The 19,385-nt window shown below is 34.8% G+C and overlaps 1 protein-coding gene across 2 annotated transcripts in view; it reads right to left on the bottom strand.

Moving 5' to 3' along the window:
- PARD3B (par-3 family cell polarity regulator beta) overlaps positions 1-19,385 on the bottom strand; it is a 1,004,964-nt gene that overhangs the window by 475,782 nt on the left and 509,797 nt on the right. For both annotated transcript variants that reach the window (XM_081260439.1, XM_081260440.1), the window contains 3 exons: positions 16,616-16,704; positions 7,058-7,144; positions 1,340-1,465 (listed from right to left, as the gene is read on the bottom strand). In XM_081260439.1, coding sequence (XP_081116565.1) covers positions 1,340-1,465; positions 7,058-7,144; positions 16,616-16,704 — 302 coding nt within the window. The remainder of the gene's footprint in view (positions 1-1,339; positions 1,466-7,057; positions 7,145-16,615; positions 16,705-19,385) is intronic.

The raw sequence follows: 19,385 nt of genomic DNA, 5'->3' as shown, positions 1-19,385 counted from the left end.
CACTGGGCTACACGTGCAGGATGACCATGCATAATTTTCTCATTGACTCTTCTTTACAACCACCAAGGTATATATAATTAATTCTCATTTTGCAAACTCAAATTGAGGCTCAGAGAGACTAAGTAACTTATCCAAAGACCCACATTTTTTTAAAGTGTTTCTAAATCTGAAAGTCTAACCAGCATTAATTACTGAAGAACATATAAAAAGGTAAACTTTAATTTTAAGTGAAAAAAATCATTTGGTATTTTTGATCAGATAATTAATAGGTTATTTTTTGCTTGATTGCAAATCAATTTCTCCTTCATAATAACTCCAGACTGAATTTTTTTGACCTTTGTTTTTCATTTCTATAAAACAGGGATGATCATGTCTGTCTTGCATACCTATCAAGTCCTTGAAAATGCATTGTGGCATATCAAACAAGACCATTATTAATAATTATTATAATATTATCTATCATTTTGTTGAACAAAATGGAGTGTTTTAAGGCTTCATTTCTTTCACCATTTAAGCAGTTGATGACTAATTCCCCCAAGTACCCCCCCATCTCTCTCTCTTCCCCTCTCTCTCTCTCTCTCTCTCTCTCTCTCTCTCTCTCTCACACACACACACACACACACACACACACACACACACAGTGTTGATAACTAATGCCCAGAGAAAAGATGTATTATGAACAGTTGGGTCAGAGACAAGAGAGGTTGCTTACTATTACTATGGAGTATCAGTACTGATTTCCTCATGAAATCTCAGCACAGTGCCAACATATATTTAAAAACATATGTGTAGTATCAGAGTGCTATATATGCTATATATTCTTATTCTAGTGGACAGGAAATTACTCCCATAAAATTTTCACATTTGGAGAGATGACTTCTTGAGAGAGAGCATTTTAATTTTTGTTAGTTGCTTATATTATTCACTGAATCCTCATAGACATTTCTCATAGATTCTTTGGTTTAAGGCAGACGGCTTACATCAAGCCAGTTAATTAATAAGCTGAACTAACAGTCTGTGAAAAGAGCTATTAAATATCAATCTAACTGACCCACATCCCAAGAAAAACAAACCTCTGCATCGATGCCCCAGCAAGACAACCAAGCAGGAAAACTTCCTCCATTCTGTGGCTTAATGTTCCTGGAGATGTCTGGGACCCATGTGGGCCACCTTTGAGTGTGCTAAGACATAAAACGCATTCCAAAATGCATGTCCGGAGGTCATTTAAAGGGAAATGACCAGAAATTCTACCTCTGATTTTGATCATAATGAGTTCAGTAATGATTATAACCATTCTAGGGGGATGATAAAGCAAATAAAACAATGGAAAAATGCTTACTGAGCAAAAGTTTTGTCTACCAGATCCACATTGTTGATTTTTACAATGCATTCATTTTCGTGAAAGAGTCCCTCCCGTTTGCACCTGCTGTTTTCTTCAATGCCTCGGATGAAGAGTCCTAGGATCCTAAATGCAAAATTTAGGTTGAAATAGAATTACTAAATAACAATATGCTCATTATTTCTCCACTTGCAACTATTCAGAAATTAGTATTGATTTCTATTTATGAAATAAATTATGCTTTCTATTCAGGCAATTGTTATTTAAATCCTTCATCCAAAACCACGTACACACATAAACTCAGTAAAAGAAAAGGTCCTTCAAGGCAAATATACATAAACATTAATTCAGAGAACATTAATCTAGGACCCCATTTCTCATGCTTGTGGCAAACTTAGAAAGGCCAATATGGCTCAGTGGAGTTGAGGACAGCAAAGACTTGTGGTTTGGGGAAGTGTGTCACAATTGACCATAAAGAGTAAGCCCAATTTAAGGCTGAGATTGGCAGCATGATGCTATGTAATGGGAGAGAATTAGGAATTCATGGTGGCTTTTTGCAATTTTTACTGCGTCTACCACTAATTTGCATTTTAAGAAGTAAACAAATATTTAAGCTTAGATCCTATTACTCTGAAGGAAGATCAGCCCATTGGTTACTATAGTGAACCAAATAGGCATTGGGTGTTTTCTCTGTTCTCAAGATAGAGTATGAGATAAGGTTGTAGAGCAGGGCCAGGTGAATTGGTGAATATCTTAGAGTCCAATAGAAGTGGAGATATTGATAAACTCAGAGGCAACATAGGGTTTGAGAGTTAACACTGGATAGGAGGACAGTGTGACCTAGAGGGGCTTTGAATAGACCTTATCTGATGGAGTTGGTATGGAACACCCACCACCCACTGTTTGCTGATGAACGCTGGGCTTTGGGGAGAGTAGTCTGAAATTTCAAAAGGGAAGAGGCGAGATTTAGAGAGGATACCTAGAACTCCTGGGACTTTGTGTTTCTGACTAAGAGTCAGAAGGTGAATGGATAGAAAAGAAGGAAAGGAAGAAGAAAACTATAGCAATAAGAATTACATTTTATATGTAATTGTCCCTTGCTATTCATGGGGGTTTGGTTTCAGGATCATCATCCTTGGACGCCAAAATCTGTGAACGTTCAATGGCAAAGTATTTGCATTCTCCTGTAATTAAATCATTCTAGATGACTTATAATTTATATAATTAACTGTTGTACTGTACTGTGTAGGCAATAATGGCAAGAAGAAAAGTCTGTACCTATTTAGTACAGATGTACTTTAAATTCACAGGCAATCTGCTGTGGATGAGGAACCTATAGATAAAGAGGGCCGACTGTACTTGGTTACGTTTATAAAACCCAAACTAAAACCAATAACGAGAAATGGAACTTGTATCTATTTTAGCTATTAATAATTTGGGAGATATTCCTTCCTTGGTGGTATAGAGGGTCTTAGTTGCATCCTACCGTCAGAAAGACGGATCTATCCTCTAAGAGGATTTTCCTGGCTGTGGAAAAACTGCCATTTCCATGTGCCTTGTTCCCGCTTTCCCACTCAGTCACTCTCTTTTGTATAGGACCCTGTGTGCTATTACATAGTCCCTTTGCATTAAATTTCAAATCTAAATAAAATATGAGCACATTTTATGTGTGAATAATAGGGTCAGCCATGGAAAAAGGGCAGCCTATAATGAAAGTCCAGGAGAAAGCAATCCTCCTGCTTGGAGTAGCCACAGAGCTGAGCCTCTGCCTCCAGGCCTCCATTCATTTAATGAGCTCATATCATCTCAAGACGTCAAAAGGCAAGGCACATGCAGTGATATTTAAGTCTTCAAAAATGTTAAATGAATACAGTATGCTGCTGCAGGAGAGAACAGCAAATAGTCACACCACCTACCGCAAGGCAGACTCAGGGTCACAGGGACCAGTATGGGGCCGGGGTGTGTGCTTCATTTCCTAGTTCCAGCAGGTTTGTAAATTAAACATATTCTGTGTTACCATCATAATATTAAAAATTGAACTATTGGATGTGTAAAAATGAAGAAACAGATCATAATTGTTTTTTTCCCCTAAATTAAACAAACCTTCTAGTTCACATTTTGGATTTTTGTTATGGTGGATTCACAATAACATGATCCATTAGGAGGCTCACATGTGGTTATAAACTAGTTTATGTAAGTGAGATTTTTTTTTAACAAGCATTCAAGTCTTCCTTTAATTTAATTCAGTACATCATCAGTCATGTAATGTTACTCCCTAGGATTTAATCTCACATTTTGGGAGATGAATTAATTCTTTCAGGCCACTGGGTTGCAATTTAGCTAGCATATTACAGCTGGAGTGTGCTATATGAACCTCACTGATCTAAATAACCTAACTTTCCATGAAAAATTTATTGACAGAATAAGCCCCACTGTAAAACCCATGTGTCAGAGGTAATTTCGGTAAAACGTAAAGTGGACTGATTTTTATTAGTTTGGTCCCTGGCAACAAAATACTCCTGCCCTTTCTGTTCCATGGAAGGGGTAGATCCCCTCCAGTATGATGTCATCCAGACCACTATGAGAAGGCTCAGAAAATCATGTCTCATTACCCACCACGCTCCAGACTGGTGGGCTGTGGTAGCTGTCTCATTTGGGATCAAGACTCACAGGATTTAAAGATTAACGCTGTCGAGGAATTATAGGCTGAGACTAACCAGTTAATTTGCATTAATGAGCAGTGATCAAGGATACTGAAATCCACAGCCCCACAGAATTAAAAAAGTAACAATTGCTTCTCGCTCATCAAATAATCATTTAGGCACCACCGTTTTCTCCCTGCCCCTCTCCTGCCCTTCCACTGTATCCCAAGGCCTCACCACCCTACCAGCTTAGCGTTCTGACTGAATGTCTTCTCTTCTCCCCTCTTCCCCATCACTCCTTCTCCTCATTCATCTTTAGGTACCTTTACTGTAAAATGGAGTTTATTGTGTCATCTTTTTTGAAAAAAAAAATAGATTTCATGTTTTTTAACTCTAAAAAAAAAATAGCACAGATTCTTTTTTTTTAAAACGAATAAAGTTAAATTGCTCTTTTCTTGCAAGGATTTAGTGCTGCTTTGTGTTTGTTTTGTTTTTCTATTGAGAAGGCAAATGGCCCTCAAGACAAGCAGCAATAAACATCCCTGTGCTAAGGTATCAAAACAGGTTCATGGAGACTTTGGTACAATAGCTAAGATATTTTAGCTAGGCTGTTCTAACTTAGGTTTCCTGTTCAACAACAGGTGTGACAGTAGTTTTTCTAAATGAAAAAGAAAATACTTTGGAGGCAAAGCCAATTACAGTAGTCTTAATAAAGACTTAAATGTAAATTCTAATTTAAAATAATGACACAAGCCAATAAATGGAAGGAAATTAAGAGCTAAGTCTGCCACTATGACCTTAACGAAGCCCCGGTGCTCACACAGTGAAACCATATGGCATTATGAAGTCAGACACTTGTCTGACATGCTCTCTACACGCAGTGGCATCTAGACACATGGGTTGAGTTAAGTGTGCTATTTCAGCCTGCACTCATTACTTCTTAAATTTTATTGGCTCATGTCTCCACTTCCATATTATTTTTAATGCTTTTTAATTAAATTTCCTTTCTATAATACTAGTGGATAGCAAAAAATAATAGAACTATTTCTCTAACTTACTTAACAGTTGACCATGAACTTATAATGAATCAAGCTTTTTTATTTTAGCCAAAACAATCAAAATACTGATTGATAATTTATGCATTCATACATTGTGGGTTTTACAAGAAGCTTTTGCATTTTTTAAAGTGATTTAATCCCCATAACCTTGATGTGAAGTAGGTATTCACAAGAGACAAGTTTGGGGGACTTTGTTGAAGGTCATATAAAATGAACACTGGGATTAATTCCAATTCTTCTGAATCCAACTGCAATACTCTTTCTAGTATTCTACCAGGCTTATGCTAGGAATCAGAACCAGAAAGAAGAAGGGAGGAAATCAATACATTCTAGTATGTTTTCCTTATTTGAAGTGAGAGAGTTGATTTTTTTTTCTTTTGTCTGTAAGGCCAGCTTGTTTTTCAAACTATTGGAAATGAAGTATGGTGACTGTCACATTGTATATTTTCTCATTTTTGGAAATTGGGAAGATCTTGTGTTCTATTCCAGCTTCATTAAACTAAAGGGCCTGGTAATTTAAGCACTCTGGTGTTTTCCACAAGACTCAATGAATACCCTTCTGCCAGAAGCCATTAGAATTTCTCATTTCATGAGAAATGAGTAAATACCCACCCTGTCTATGAAAAACAACCTCAGTTTGTCCTGTGCCACAACCCATAACATTTATAAACATGCTTATTAACACATACAGGAAACTAGACAGTAAGAGCCACTAGCTTTCTGGTTCACTTCTTTTGAGGAAACATTCATTCCAGCAAGAGCTTGGCATCAGATGTTATTTGCAAAAAGGAAAAAAGGGTGATGACTTTGCAATTACAGGTAGCAGATGGTTACCTGCTGAATATGGTGCCAACCAAAATATCATGACTGAGTCTGTTTTTCCTGCTAGAGGGCAGACAGAATGGAGTAAACATTCAGGACTAGTAAGTTAATACTACATAATCTTTTGGGAAAATTTAGTTCTAGAAAGAGCAATGGAGTAAGGATGAGTCCGAAGATCTGGGTTTTGTGTGAAAAGCAGTGGACCCTTCTTGTGGCTGACATCCCAAGCTAAAATAAATCATTCTACCTTTTGATGGTGCATTCAAGAAAATCCATTTAGTAAAGTCATTAAAACATCATGTAACCAAGAAACTTATTTTCCTTTAAGTTTCTGGCAATCATTGTCAAATTAATCTTGTGCTAAAGGCGGTCATGTTATTGGAAAGTGACATAATATAGGAAACTAGGTCCATAAGTTTGTTATAGTAGTGATAATATTAGGTCCAGGGCATACACTTTCATTTCTGTCAACAAAACAAATTTTATATTTAGTTAGATAGATGTGGCTTCCAAGAAATGCTGACAGGCTCTAAACTGCCATTTACCAGTATGGGCTTAGTAATATAATGTATTTGAAATTCTGAAAGAATGTAAATTATTTTTAATGTTCTAAATGTTATTTTAGAAAAAAATAAATAGCAGGATGTCATTTTTCTTCTATAGCAAAATTATCATATACATATATATATATATATATATATATATATATATGTACCTATATATGTATGATATCTGATGTAGCTACTAGAATATTGAATATTTATTATTCTTAGCTCTATATGCCTGAGGAATAGGAGGAAATATAAATCATTAATTATCTTCATTTGTTGAAGTGTGTCTTTTAAAATTAAAAATTTTCAATAGCTATATTTGTTTAACAATATATTAAAACCTTTGTCAATGATTCTGTTGACTATGTGCTGCTGACAAGAATATTTTAAAAAAAAGCATTATAATTAATTCAAATAGAGAAATTACGAGGGACTTTTTTTTTTTTCTTTTTCATTACATCTTAGAAGTAAATGATTTAGTTTTGCCTCTAATGCATCTGAGGCTAACAAAAGTATATATTGAGGTGTTTATGTGAATAACAGAAATTCACACTTGGTCCTTTTCTGAAGAATGACTGGAAAAAGTGGGCTCCTCAGGGTTTCCATTAATTAGTGTGAGCTTCTGAAACCCGGAAATCATCTTACCTTCCACTCAGAGATGAAAAGAAGGGCACCACATGTATTCCCAAGGGGCCTCCTTCCCCAGAAATCTCCACCATTCTTGTGATATCACTGGGGCAGGAAAACACAGAAGCACGGATGAATCTCTGCTGAAAACCAGATGGGGCACTTCAACCCCTGCCCCCGCCCCCCAGGACGATAGCAACTACTGTACCAGTCCAGGCAAAGCCAAAGGAGTACATGATTTCCAGGTATGTTCAGAAGATTCATTAAAAAAATTTAAAAGACTGTGATTTCTTCTTTTTACCACTAGAAGAGGAACAATCGAAATGACAAAAATAACTTCCCATTTAAACTGCATCAATCAACATATTTAAAAAGTGATACACAAAAATGAAATTTCTCTCCAATAAGACTCACTTGAAAATTACTGTAAAACACATGGAAGTAAATGTATCTATGCTTAAGCAAAAAGTTAGCTCCCCTGCAAAAACAGAGTAAAAAATGAAATAAAATATGTATTAGAAAAAGCACAGAATTACATCTTATAATGACTGTGAAGCTACTGTTGATAATACATTTGGGCATGTTTAAAGAAACATAAATCAAAACTTAAACTTGTATCAGCTGTATTCAATGAAACAATTCCAAATTTTCACATGCTGGTTTATTTATTTATTTTTTTAAGGTAGAAAAAGAGGTTGCAAAACCGGGAGAAAATGTATTATAGAAAGAAATAGAAAAGCTGACCTGCCTAACCTAGCCCAGATTAAGGAAAGGATGAGCTAGAAACATTAATGGGTAGTGTGTATGACTCAAATATAGAAGGCACTGGGCGCTTTTGAGTAATAAAGACTGGAACTAACAAGTTTTTATAAAGATGAAAAATAATAACTGTGAACAATTATCGGCTCTTTTAATCCCAGAGAGAGAAAATAAAATTGCTAGAGGAAAATGATAAAGTTGAAGCAAACATCCCCTTTATGGAAATTGTAAGCAGGTTTCTATTGTTTTCTATTTACATGAAAATGACCTGAAACTAGATGTCAAATTAAGAGCTACAGCTGCGACAAATGCTTTTCTGTTCCAAATTGAAAATGGTGGAATTCTGGCTCCTTGCTGCAAAGTTGAGAATAGTGTTAAGAAAGTAAAATACCTGCTGAATTCACTAAGCCCAAAGTATTCTTTAAATGATCTGAAATCTAAAATAAATACATGAAATATATTCTCATCAATGGATGAGGCCTACTTTTAATGTGTTTTCCTTGCAAGCCTATTATCAGTAAGAACTTGGAAGAAAAAGCATATCAGTTTCCAGCATTTGTGGAAGATGATGGAATTTCAAATCTGATAATAAATTTCTAATGGGTTTTGTCCAGGTATTACTGACATACATAAAAACGTGTTCAGTCAAGCAAGTTATATCAGATGCCTGGAATAAAAGTTAAAAACAAAACAAATCTTAAGAATAATATATTTATAGTGTACTTTTAGTCATGTGCAGAAGACTACACCCAAAGTATTTACATTCTAAGTTTAAAAAAGACTAAACTCTTTTTTAAAAAAATTTTTTAGTTGTAAATGGAATATTTATTTATTTATTTATTTATTTATTTATTTATTTATTTATTTATTTATTTATTTGCAGTGCTAAGGATCAAATCCAGGGCCTCACATATGCCAGGCAAGTGTTCTACCACTAAGCCACAACTCCAGCCCAAGATTAAAGTCTTATTTAACCATTAAAACAATATTATCTTGAACTTCATAATGCATTTTTGTAGTTTTACACTGAAAGCATAACAAAAATCTCCCCTGGTAAATGTATCAAGTAACCACATGGTAATACATTGCATCAATATGTAATACATAGAGGTTTTCAAATGTAAATGTTTAGACCAATGTAGTCCCCAAGATTTTACTGCAAGAATTTCTAGGATGGCTTTTATAGATGATGGCGTTTATGAATTGTCTTTTTTTTTTCTATTTTACAAATATTTCTTTACCCCTATTCAAAAAAAAAAAAAAAAAAAAAACCAAACCAAACCAAAACAACAACAACAAAACCCAAAACCCAAACCAAACAAATTATTCTCCTGGCTGCGGAAATAGCTCAGTTGGTAGATAGCTTCCCTGGCATGCACAAGGCTGTGGGTTCAATCCCCAGCACCCCACAAAAACAAAAAAACCCTCCCATAAAATATGATAAATTCTATGTATCATACTGATACTTACTTTTTCTTTTTTTCTTTCTTTCTTTTCTTTTTTTTTTAGAGCTATATCCCCAGCCTTTTAAAAAATTTCTTATTTGGAGACAGTCTTTCTAAGTTGCCCAGGCTGCTTTGAACTTGCTATAATTTCCCAAGTATCTGGGGTTACAGGTGTGCAATGCCACACTGGGCACTGATATCTATTTTTAGCAATTGTCAATCCTGTATTTTTACATTCAGTTAATAAAGTAAATATTATAATTTGATTAAGTAATCAGTCTTGTTTTAAAATGCTAAAATGTTTGGGAGAATGCAATTTTTAAGGTTCATTTTTATTTTATAAAATTCCCCTTTTTAATATTTCAGAGTAAACATTTAAATTACTATTACACACAATAATCACCATTCTCTGGCTATAAAGATTTTTGACAACTTAGATTACTATCACAAAAATGTTACAATAGCACTAAAAAATATTTGGCTTCCATTTATAGGCTGCAATATGCAAATACTTATAAAAACTTAAGTCTGTTTATTAACAAGCATTGCAATTTTTACATAGATCATGTCTCAGCATATTTCTTTATCAAATGCTATCCATTATCTCAAAATGGAAATAATGACATTTGAAAAAGGATTTCTCGTAGACAAGTTCAAATATATAATTTTAAAATAAAAAATCGCCCCACTCTATTATAAATACTTAATGGAGTTCTATATAAACCTCTGTGTATACCCACTTCATGGAATGTAAGCACCTCAAGCACAACTGGACAGAATTATTTGAACATATCTCCTAAAGAGTAAGATTTTTACAAAGATGTATAAACAAGTCTATTAATGCTATTTTGTTTAGATAAAACCCAAAGTACAGCAGTTCAGGGCCTGGTGAGCAGGATAGGCACATTTTCACTTATATCTTAGAGGAGAGTACAGTCATCAGAAGGTAAGTTGCATGGTAGAGTAGGAATAAAAAAATGCAGAAAATGAGGTGAAAAGGAAATTCTAGTGGTATTTAAAAAAAAAAAAAAACAAAAACAGGAACTGTGAGAAACAGAGAAAAAAATTGAACCATGGATCATGGTAAAGGAAAAACATTTGCTATACAAAGAAGAAAAATAGGATTATTTCACCAAGATCAAAACAAATATTTTTATGCAACTTTTAAGGCAAAGTAAAACAAGCAGATAGTCACAAAGCACTAAGTCAACTAATATTAAGTAAACTAAATGCCCTAAGGTCCACTTGACAAAATTAACTCAATAACTGGGACCAGCTGCAGCCAATCTAAGAGCTCAGGAGCAAGGTACTGGTGAGCTATAGAATTAGTGGATAAAAATCAGCCTGTAGTTATGAATGGCTACTTTGCCAGAGCTAGATGTTAAGTGCTTCAGTTGTTTTCCATCCAGAGAAAAGATGTAAAGCTTGAGGCAGAAAATACAATAAAAGTTGCAGATGTTTCTAGGTCTGATTTTTTCACACAATGCAAATGGACATTTGCATTAAGACTACTCAGCTTGGTTTCAGGCTTCTTCCTTGGGTATGGAGAGAAGATTGAAAACAGGAGGGGAAGATGCTTTAATTCAGAAGAAAATTTTTTCCTGGGGTGACTTTAACTCAGGTGTCTAAGCAAGACATTTAAACTAAAGACCAAAGTCTCAGTTTCCTCACTTATATAATGAAGATATTAAGATTAGGGACTTCCCTAACAGAGTTGCTGTTTTTATTTTTTAAATTTTTTATTCTAATTTGTTATATATGACAGCAGAATGCATTACAATTCATATTACACATATAGAATACAATTTTTCATTACTCTGGTTGTACACCATTCATGTCTTCATACATGTACTTAGGGTAATAAAGTCCATCTCATTCCACCACTTTCTTTTATACCACTTGCCCCCTCCCTTCCACTCCCTCCCCTTTTGCCCTATCTAGAGTTTGTCTAATCTTCCCATACTTCCCCTCCCAACCCCACTATGAATCAGCCTCTTTATATCGAAGAAAACATTTGGCATTTGTTTTTTTGGTGATTGGATAATTTTACTTAGCATTATATTTTCCAACTCCATCCATTTACCTGGAAATGCCATAATTTTATTCTCTTTTATTGCTGAGTAATATTCCATTGTGTGTGTGTGTATATATATATATCACATTTTCTTCTTCTCAGCAAAAGAAACAATCAGTGAGGTAAATTGAGAACCTATAGCTTGGGAGCAAATTTTTACCACTGGTTGCACATCAGATAAAGCACTAATCTCTAGGGTATATAAAGAACTCAAAAAGCTAAACAACAACAACAACAACAAAAAACAAGTAACACAATCAATAAATGGGCCAAGAAATGCACAGACACTTCTCAGAAGGTGATATATAATCAATCAACAAATATGTGAAAAAATGTTCAACATATCTAGCAATTAGAGAAATGCAAATCAAAACTACTCTAAGATTTCATCTCACTCCAGTCAGAATGGCAGCTATTAAGAGTACAAATAACAGTAAGTCTTGTCAAGCATGTGGGGTAAAATGTGTGGCCAATCAGGAAAGTAGTATGGAGATTCCTTGGAAAACTGGGAGTGGAACCATCTTTTGACCCAGTTTATACCCAAAGGACTTAAAAACATCATACTTCAGGGACACAGCCACATCAATGTTTATTACAGCACAATTCACAAAAGCTTAACTGTGGAACCAACCTAGATGCCTTTCAATAAATGAATGTGGTATATATATACACAATGGAATATTACTCAGCTATAAAAGAGTTGCTGTTTTTAATGAGAAAAATGGAGAACACAGCATATATACATTACACAGATATATCTATCTGGCATATACAAGAAGTTCAGAAACTATCAGCTATTAGTATTATTACTAGAATTTTCCAAGGGAACAAATAAGCTTGTGGATTAGAAGGGAATAAGCTATCATAAATTTCCCCTCCCCTCCCCCAGTTTTCTTCAGGAAAGCATTTAAAATAATATTAAATGTATGGGACTGAGGAACACCTTTTCTTCACAATTAGATTGCTGACAAGGAGAGAGAAGAAAAAGGGTTGTAACAAGTGGACAGAAGGTGTCGCTGACTTCAGGCAGATTTGCAGATATGTCACACACAATGGAATGAGAGACTGACACACAGGAAAACCTTCAAGAAGACTTTGCAGATTGCCCTGAACTCTGCTTGATGGTGAAATAAATGTCTTACTGATGTGAATGTACTGAGTAAAAATCTAAAGAAGAATTTGTGGTGGTTGGTGGTAGGAGTCACTAAATTCACTTGAATTCAATAAACATAAATTCAGTCATTTCAATGGGGATGCTCTATAAAGAAAAAAGCAAAACAGAACAAACACAACAGTGCTTGAGGAGTTCATGTTCTTGGGGGGGGGGGAGGTTTGAGACAGATAAAAATACAGGGCAATAGAATAATAGCACAGGTTGAATGTTCCTTATCTGAAAAGCTTGGGACCAGAAGTGTTTCAGATTTTGGATGTTTTTTTTAATATATATTTCAGAACATATATAGTCTGTGTGTGTATACACACACAAACATATATTACAATACCTTCTGTGTGTGTATGTATACACACACAAACATATATTATAATATCTTGGGTACAGGACTCAAGTAAAAATACAAAATTCAATTATATTTTATATATACCTTATAGACATAACCTAGAGGTAATTTTATGCAGTATTTTAAATAATTTTGTTCATGATATAAAATATCATGGTGTGGAATTTTATGCTTGTGGCATCATCATGACATTCAAAGAGTTGCAAATTTTGGAGCATTTCAGATTTCCAGATTGTGGGTGATCAACCTATAGTAGTAGCAATAGTAGGTGAGACCCTGTCTCTAAATAAAATACAAAATAGAGCTGGGGATGTGGCTCAGTGGTCAAGTTCCCTGAATTCAATCCCCGTGACCAAAAAATAAAATAAAATAAAATAAAATCCAAGATATTATTTGGGAATCAGTGTGCCAATTGGCTTCTGGGTATTAAAAGATGCATTTCTACAAAATGTATAAACAAATAGTTTATATCACTTCTATCTTAGAAGTAAACTCTTCTTAGAGAGGTTATGAATTTGTCCAGCATCATATCATTCATGTAAAATAGAGTCAGGACTGAAACTGGGTCTTTTGCACTCCAGAGAAGAAGTCCTTAGTCACTTTGACATGCTGTTTTCAAAGCTGAGGTAGCTTCTGATGTGATTCAGAGGAAGAGGAAGAGGGCACAGGATCAGGAAGGGAAGTTAGGATCAGGAAGCTTTTCCTGAAGGAGGTAGCATTTGAGAAGGGCCCCTGATGGGCAAATGGGTTTTCCATCAGAAAATGCAGGTGGGGGGATGGAGATGGCACACACAGGAGAGAAAGCCCTCTGCACTGAAGTACTGAACCAGGATCCTTTGTGGACATACAGATAGGCTATGATAATAGAGAAGAAGGGGAAGAAGAGGAGGAAGAAGAGAGAGAGAGAGAGAGAGAGAGAGAGAGAGAGAGAGAGAGAGAGAGAGAGAGAGAGAGAGAGAAGTTCAGATTGAAACAGATCAAATAGTATGTCAAATCCCATGCTGGAACATTCATACTTAACTTTATAGAAAATTGTGTCACTAAAGGTTTTGGAACTAAAGAATAGTGCAATAAATGTCATGGATTAGAAATATCTCTGTGGAAGTTAAATATGGGATCAGCTAGAAAGCGAAAAGATAAGGGAGTCTTGGAGGAGGCTAACTTGGGTCAATAGGGATTAGGGAATGAGGTGGAGTCAGGAATGACACAGGAATGAGGGACAGTCTTTCCCACATATTGCTTGGTATTTAAAGAGAAACTCCAAGTATAAGTTGTAGAAAAAGTACCAAAGAGAAATTACTTGTTTCACTGTCTTCTTAAAATAAATTCAGCAATGATTCACAGGTCATGTATATTAAAAGATTCTTTGGAGCACTCCCTTTAAATGTTATTGTTCTTTATTGAATAAGGATGTTTTTGTCAATAATGGATGAGTTTACAGTTGTAATTATGATTTATGGAACAATTTTTTGTACCCATTAAAGTCTTTCACTTAATAAATATTCTCCCATTGTATTCCAAAACCTGTATTAGGTGTCAGAAATCCTTTGGAGGATGTGTAGTCTTGTTTGGGAGAACAAATATTTACAATAAACTGTAATATGTGTAATACTGATGATAATCATTATAATAGCAATTCATGTTTATCTCATCTTTTGTTTAGCATTGTACCAAGTCAGTTGCCTGTATATGCCTTACTTAATCTTCATAAAAATCTATGCAATCATGATACATATTTTTCATAAGAAGAAAACATTTTAAGGAGGTTAAGTAATTATTCCAATATTGTAAAAGTAATAAGTAGTAGAGCCAGTGCTCAAAAGCAGTTCTTCTCTAAATCTAAAGGCTTTAGAACTAAGGAATGGTTTGAAAGATGCTATGATCTAGAACACATTATCCAGTAGTAATATGCTGATCCAACTGAGGGAGGAGTTAGGAGGTCATTGCAATCACTTAGCTGAGAGGTAATAACCACTTGAGCAGTGACCATGGGATGAGGTAAGTTCAACATATTTCGAATTCATTCTGAAAACCATTTACTTGCCATGTGTCTGGTATGAAAGTAGGCCCAAAGTCCTACGCTGGGCTAAGCTCTGTGTGTCTTCTGTACCTCCCTGCCCCAGCTGCATAGGGACCCTGAACTCAGCTGTAAGGGGCTTCCTATTTCACTTTTACAGTTTTTCACCATCGCATACCAGCTAGAGCCAATATTCTCTGGGAGAATTGTCACCTCCAAACTTTCCCCTGTTAGCTGAGCATTTCATATATAAATAAATAAATGATGGATAGATAAATAGATAAATAAATAAATAAATAGAAATGAAGAAAGCCAAATAGAATAAGGGCATGACAAGTATGACATTCATTCACTACCTCTATAAAACAATCTTATCAAAATTATAAAAAGATGGAGAAATTCTGTACCCAGATTTTAATATCATAGAACTCATTAATCAAGGAAACAATCTAAATAAAGAGTAATTATGGTCATGTGGCCATAAATTATAAGTTTGATGAGAATCCTCACAGTAAAGCATTGTAATAAAGGACGCTCACCAATTTTTTAAGAAGCTAATTTCATGCAAATCAGCACTTATTAGTTACTGAATTTAATGAAAAGAATACATTGACTGAATTAATGAATGACCATCTATTTCAGCAGCATTACCTTCTAATGCTAAAATCAACCATCTATTAAATATGAAATTACCTTCTTTATGCCAAATTTGAAGTAACTTTAGGTAAAATGATCATGATGGTAATAACAATAATATGGGCTAAATACCTCTCATTCAGAAATCTGAAATTTGAAACTTCTTGCATGCTGATATCATGCTCAAAGGAGTTTGGATTTTGGAGCACACTGTATTTCAGATTTTTGATTAGATGTGCTCGGCTAGTAAAGTCTATGTAAATATTCCAAAATATATAAAAAAAACCCTCTAAATTCTGAGGCACTTTTGGTCCCAAGCATTTTGGATAAGAGATATTAACCTGTAACAGAGATAATTGTTACAAGAATAGTTATAGCAACAGCAACAAATATTCACACCACTCAATTGGACCAGAGCTCTGTTGAAAGCACTTTACATGTGTTGACTTAATAGATGTAAAATTTACATCTAAGAATATAATAAATCTGCATACCTACCCTCTGAAGGTTTAAATAATAACTCCATTTTACAGACCAGAAAGCAAGGCAAAAAAGATGAGTAAGTTACCTACACTTGTGGAACTAGTCAGCAGCTAGTCTGGGATTTTAATCTAGGAAATACCTGAGGCTATAGTATTGAAAATCAGAGCAAAGAAAAAGAAGTTCTGGTAAACACGGTGAAACTAACTTCACATAATAAGTCACATTCATTCATTAACAACACAAAAAATTTCTAGTGGATGGACTGGATTCATTTTATATATGTCAAGTAAAATATTGCAAGATTGTTCAAACACAATAAAAAAAAACACTCAACCACAATGAAGTCTCAAGTGCTCATTTAAACTACTGTGCAAAAGAAGGAGAAATAATTAAGAAATTCTGGTTGCAGAAGATTATTGGAAGGATTGAGGATCATTCATATATGTTTATCAGTAAAACCTCATACTTTATGTAGAAAATGGGTAAAAAGGAATAATTGAATAATTTTAGAACTGGAACATGCTTTACCCCACAATTTTACTAATCTTGATCTTTCCTGTAAAATAATAACAATTAAAAATTGTTAAAGAAACCAACATCAAATTTAAATAAATAAAAACATTCTTATTTGCATAAAGAAAATACCTCAGTGCACCCTTAATTTTTGGCGATGTTAGTAGTTCTGTCTGCACACCATTCATAACTTCTCTGTCTTCTAAGTTCTGCGTGGAATCCTGTAGTGAAACAAACCCATAAGCATGTGGATGTTGCACATATAGACTGAGTATTTGAATAAAATGTATCGACATGGGAGAGTAAAATGTTTTACTCTGAATATAGACAGTATGTTCCAATTTCTTTGAAGACTGGAAACAGGTGTTGATCTTTTCAGTGCTTTCAATGTGCTTTTCTTTCTCATTAGATTTCTGAAATGCTCAAATGGCCCATTCACATGAAGTAATGTTAAGAGCTCTGGAATATATCATTTAGCTTCCTGCTACTCAACTATAGTCTCTTGGAATTGTGCTTGAAACCAGCGTGGGAAAGGAGTTCTGAAGGGAAGGCTCCAGTGACAGGTGGAGAGAGATGAGTTGTAAAGTGCTGTACTTTGCTTACACCTCCTTACAACACTAACATGTAAAGAAAATGAATTCCTGAGAAAAGGCCACTTGGAAAAGTCACTGTTCTCAAAAGTGTGTGGGAACATGGCAGGAAAAAAGAAATCTGGAGGGCTGGTTGTGGCTCAGTGGTAGAGCGCTTGCCTTGCGTGTGTGTGAGGCGCTGGGTTTGATCCTCAACACCACATAAAAATAAATAATAAAATAAAGTTATTGTGTCCATCTACAACTAAGAAATATTAAAAAGAAATCTGGAGTTTTTGTCATGGGGTGGATTTTGAGGATGACCTGTACCAGAGAGAAACTAAACTGACCACTTAATTTCTAAGTGACAAACACTTCCATTACCGAGAGGCAAGAAGATCAGGAAGGGACACCAGGATGGAGTCACTTTGCACCCTAGGAAAAGGGGCAAACCTGCATCTGATGCTACCACAAGAAGTGGAGGTCAGATTCTAGAAGGCATGCCTGAGGTCAATTCTTTTTAATGAAAGACATTAGTTCTTTGGTAGGCTCCTAGAGCTGCTCTTTAACCATCATTCTATTTAAAGGGAGAGTCTAATGTTAGATTTAGTCTCTATTTTCACTGAAATGACAAAACACATGGAGAAAGATCCATGTCAAAATCTCACACCTAAAAGATGGCTTTTATTGTTATGGATGTATAATTCCAACAAAACATGTCAGAGAATGTATGAGCTTAAGAGGTTGGATATAAGCAATTTAGGTTAATATCTTTTTTTAAAAAAAAATTTAAGTTGTCAATGTACATTTATTTTTGTTTATTTATTTATATATGGTGCTGAGAATTGAACCCAGTGCCTCACATGTGCCAGGCAAGCACTCTACTACTGAGCCACAACCCCAGGCCTAGGTTAATATCTTGAAGAAAATAAGGTGCAGAGTTTCAACTAGAGCACTTTGATGTAGTAGTACACTGATTTAAAAAATGTCTTTCTTTTTTAGACTGGTAGCAACATTTCACGCAAAAACATTTCTGTGAAAAATTTCTATACTAGGTTTTCAAAAAAATTATTTTTCTCCCCTCCAAAGGATTAAAGAAAGGAAAGAAAATTCAAAAAAAAATTTAAAGAATGGTTCATAGTTTACGGTTCTAAATCTTAAAAGATGAATGTCTTTGAAAGCTTCCAAATGTTCATAGTAATACGAAGAGCTTGATAAATTCTTACAGAGAAAAGGAGACAGAATTGACCAGGTTATTAAAATATTTAGATTGTTCAAACATAAAATTTAACAAACTACTTGAATCTGTGACTATCAAACATGTCAGGATATTTGAGGACCTCATTTTTTGCCCAAGTTGTTAACTTTATCTGTCTGTCTCACACAGGAGTAAATTGGGTCTGGTTCTCTGTACATCAAACACATAATACAGAACTCAGTGTATTCATTTTCTAGTGCTCTGTAATAAAAAATTATCCCCAAACTTAATGGATTAGAAAATAAACATTTATTGTTTGTCATAGTTTCTGTGAGTCACTTGAAAGTGGCTTAGCTGGGCAGTTCTGGGGCAAGATCTCTCACAAGTTTGAACTCAGGATGTCTGTGGGGCTGCAGCTACAATTATCTATAAACCCTGATAGGGGCCTTAGGATCCACTTTTTTTTAATTACTGCAGATATATTGAGATACAATTCACATAACATTAGGTTCCCCATTTTAAAAGATACAATTTGGTGTTTCAGTATATTCAATTCTGCAACCATCAACACTAAGGTTAAAATATTTTAATCACTCCCAAAAGAAACTCCATACCCGTTAGCAGTTACTCTTCACTCTCCCCTCCCCTGATATTCACTGCCAATCGTTAATCTGCTTTATGACTCTAAGGATATGTCTATTTCTGATATTTCATATAAACGGAAACATGATTTTTTAATTAGAATATTTGCTAAGTCATCCATGTTGGAGCATATGTCAGCATTTCATGCCACTTTATAACCAAGCAGGATTCCATCTTAGAAATTTGGTTTTTCCATTCATCAACCACAATTGTAGTGTTTTCACTTTTGCCTAGTGTGAAAATATTACTGTGATTATTTGCATATGAGTTCTTGTATGGAAATGGTTTCAATTACAAGGAGTGAAATTGTTGGTTATGCAGTAACTTTATGTTTAATGTTTGAGGAATGGCTACACTATTTTCAGGTATTCACATAAGGTGAAATTTCTATTAGAAATATATTAGGTGGGCTGAGGATGTGGCTCAAGCGGTAGCACGCTTGCCTGGCATGCGTGTGGCCCGGGTTTGATCCTCAGCACCACATACAAACAAA

Source organism: Spermophilus citellus (genome assembly GCF_964194105.1).
Source record: "Spermophilus citellus genome assembly, chromosome: 11".
Lineage (NCBI taxonomy): Eukaryota > Metazoa > Chordata > Mammalia > Rodentia > Sciuridae > Spermophilus > Spermophilus citellus.
Note: the sequence above shows the minus strand (reverse complement) of the source record. Positions and strands in the feature narration are given on the sequence as shown.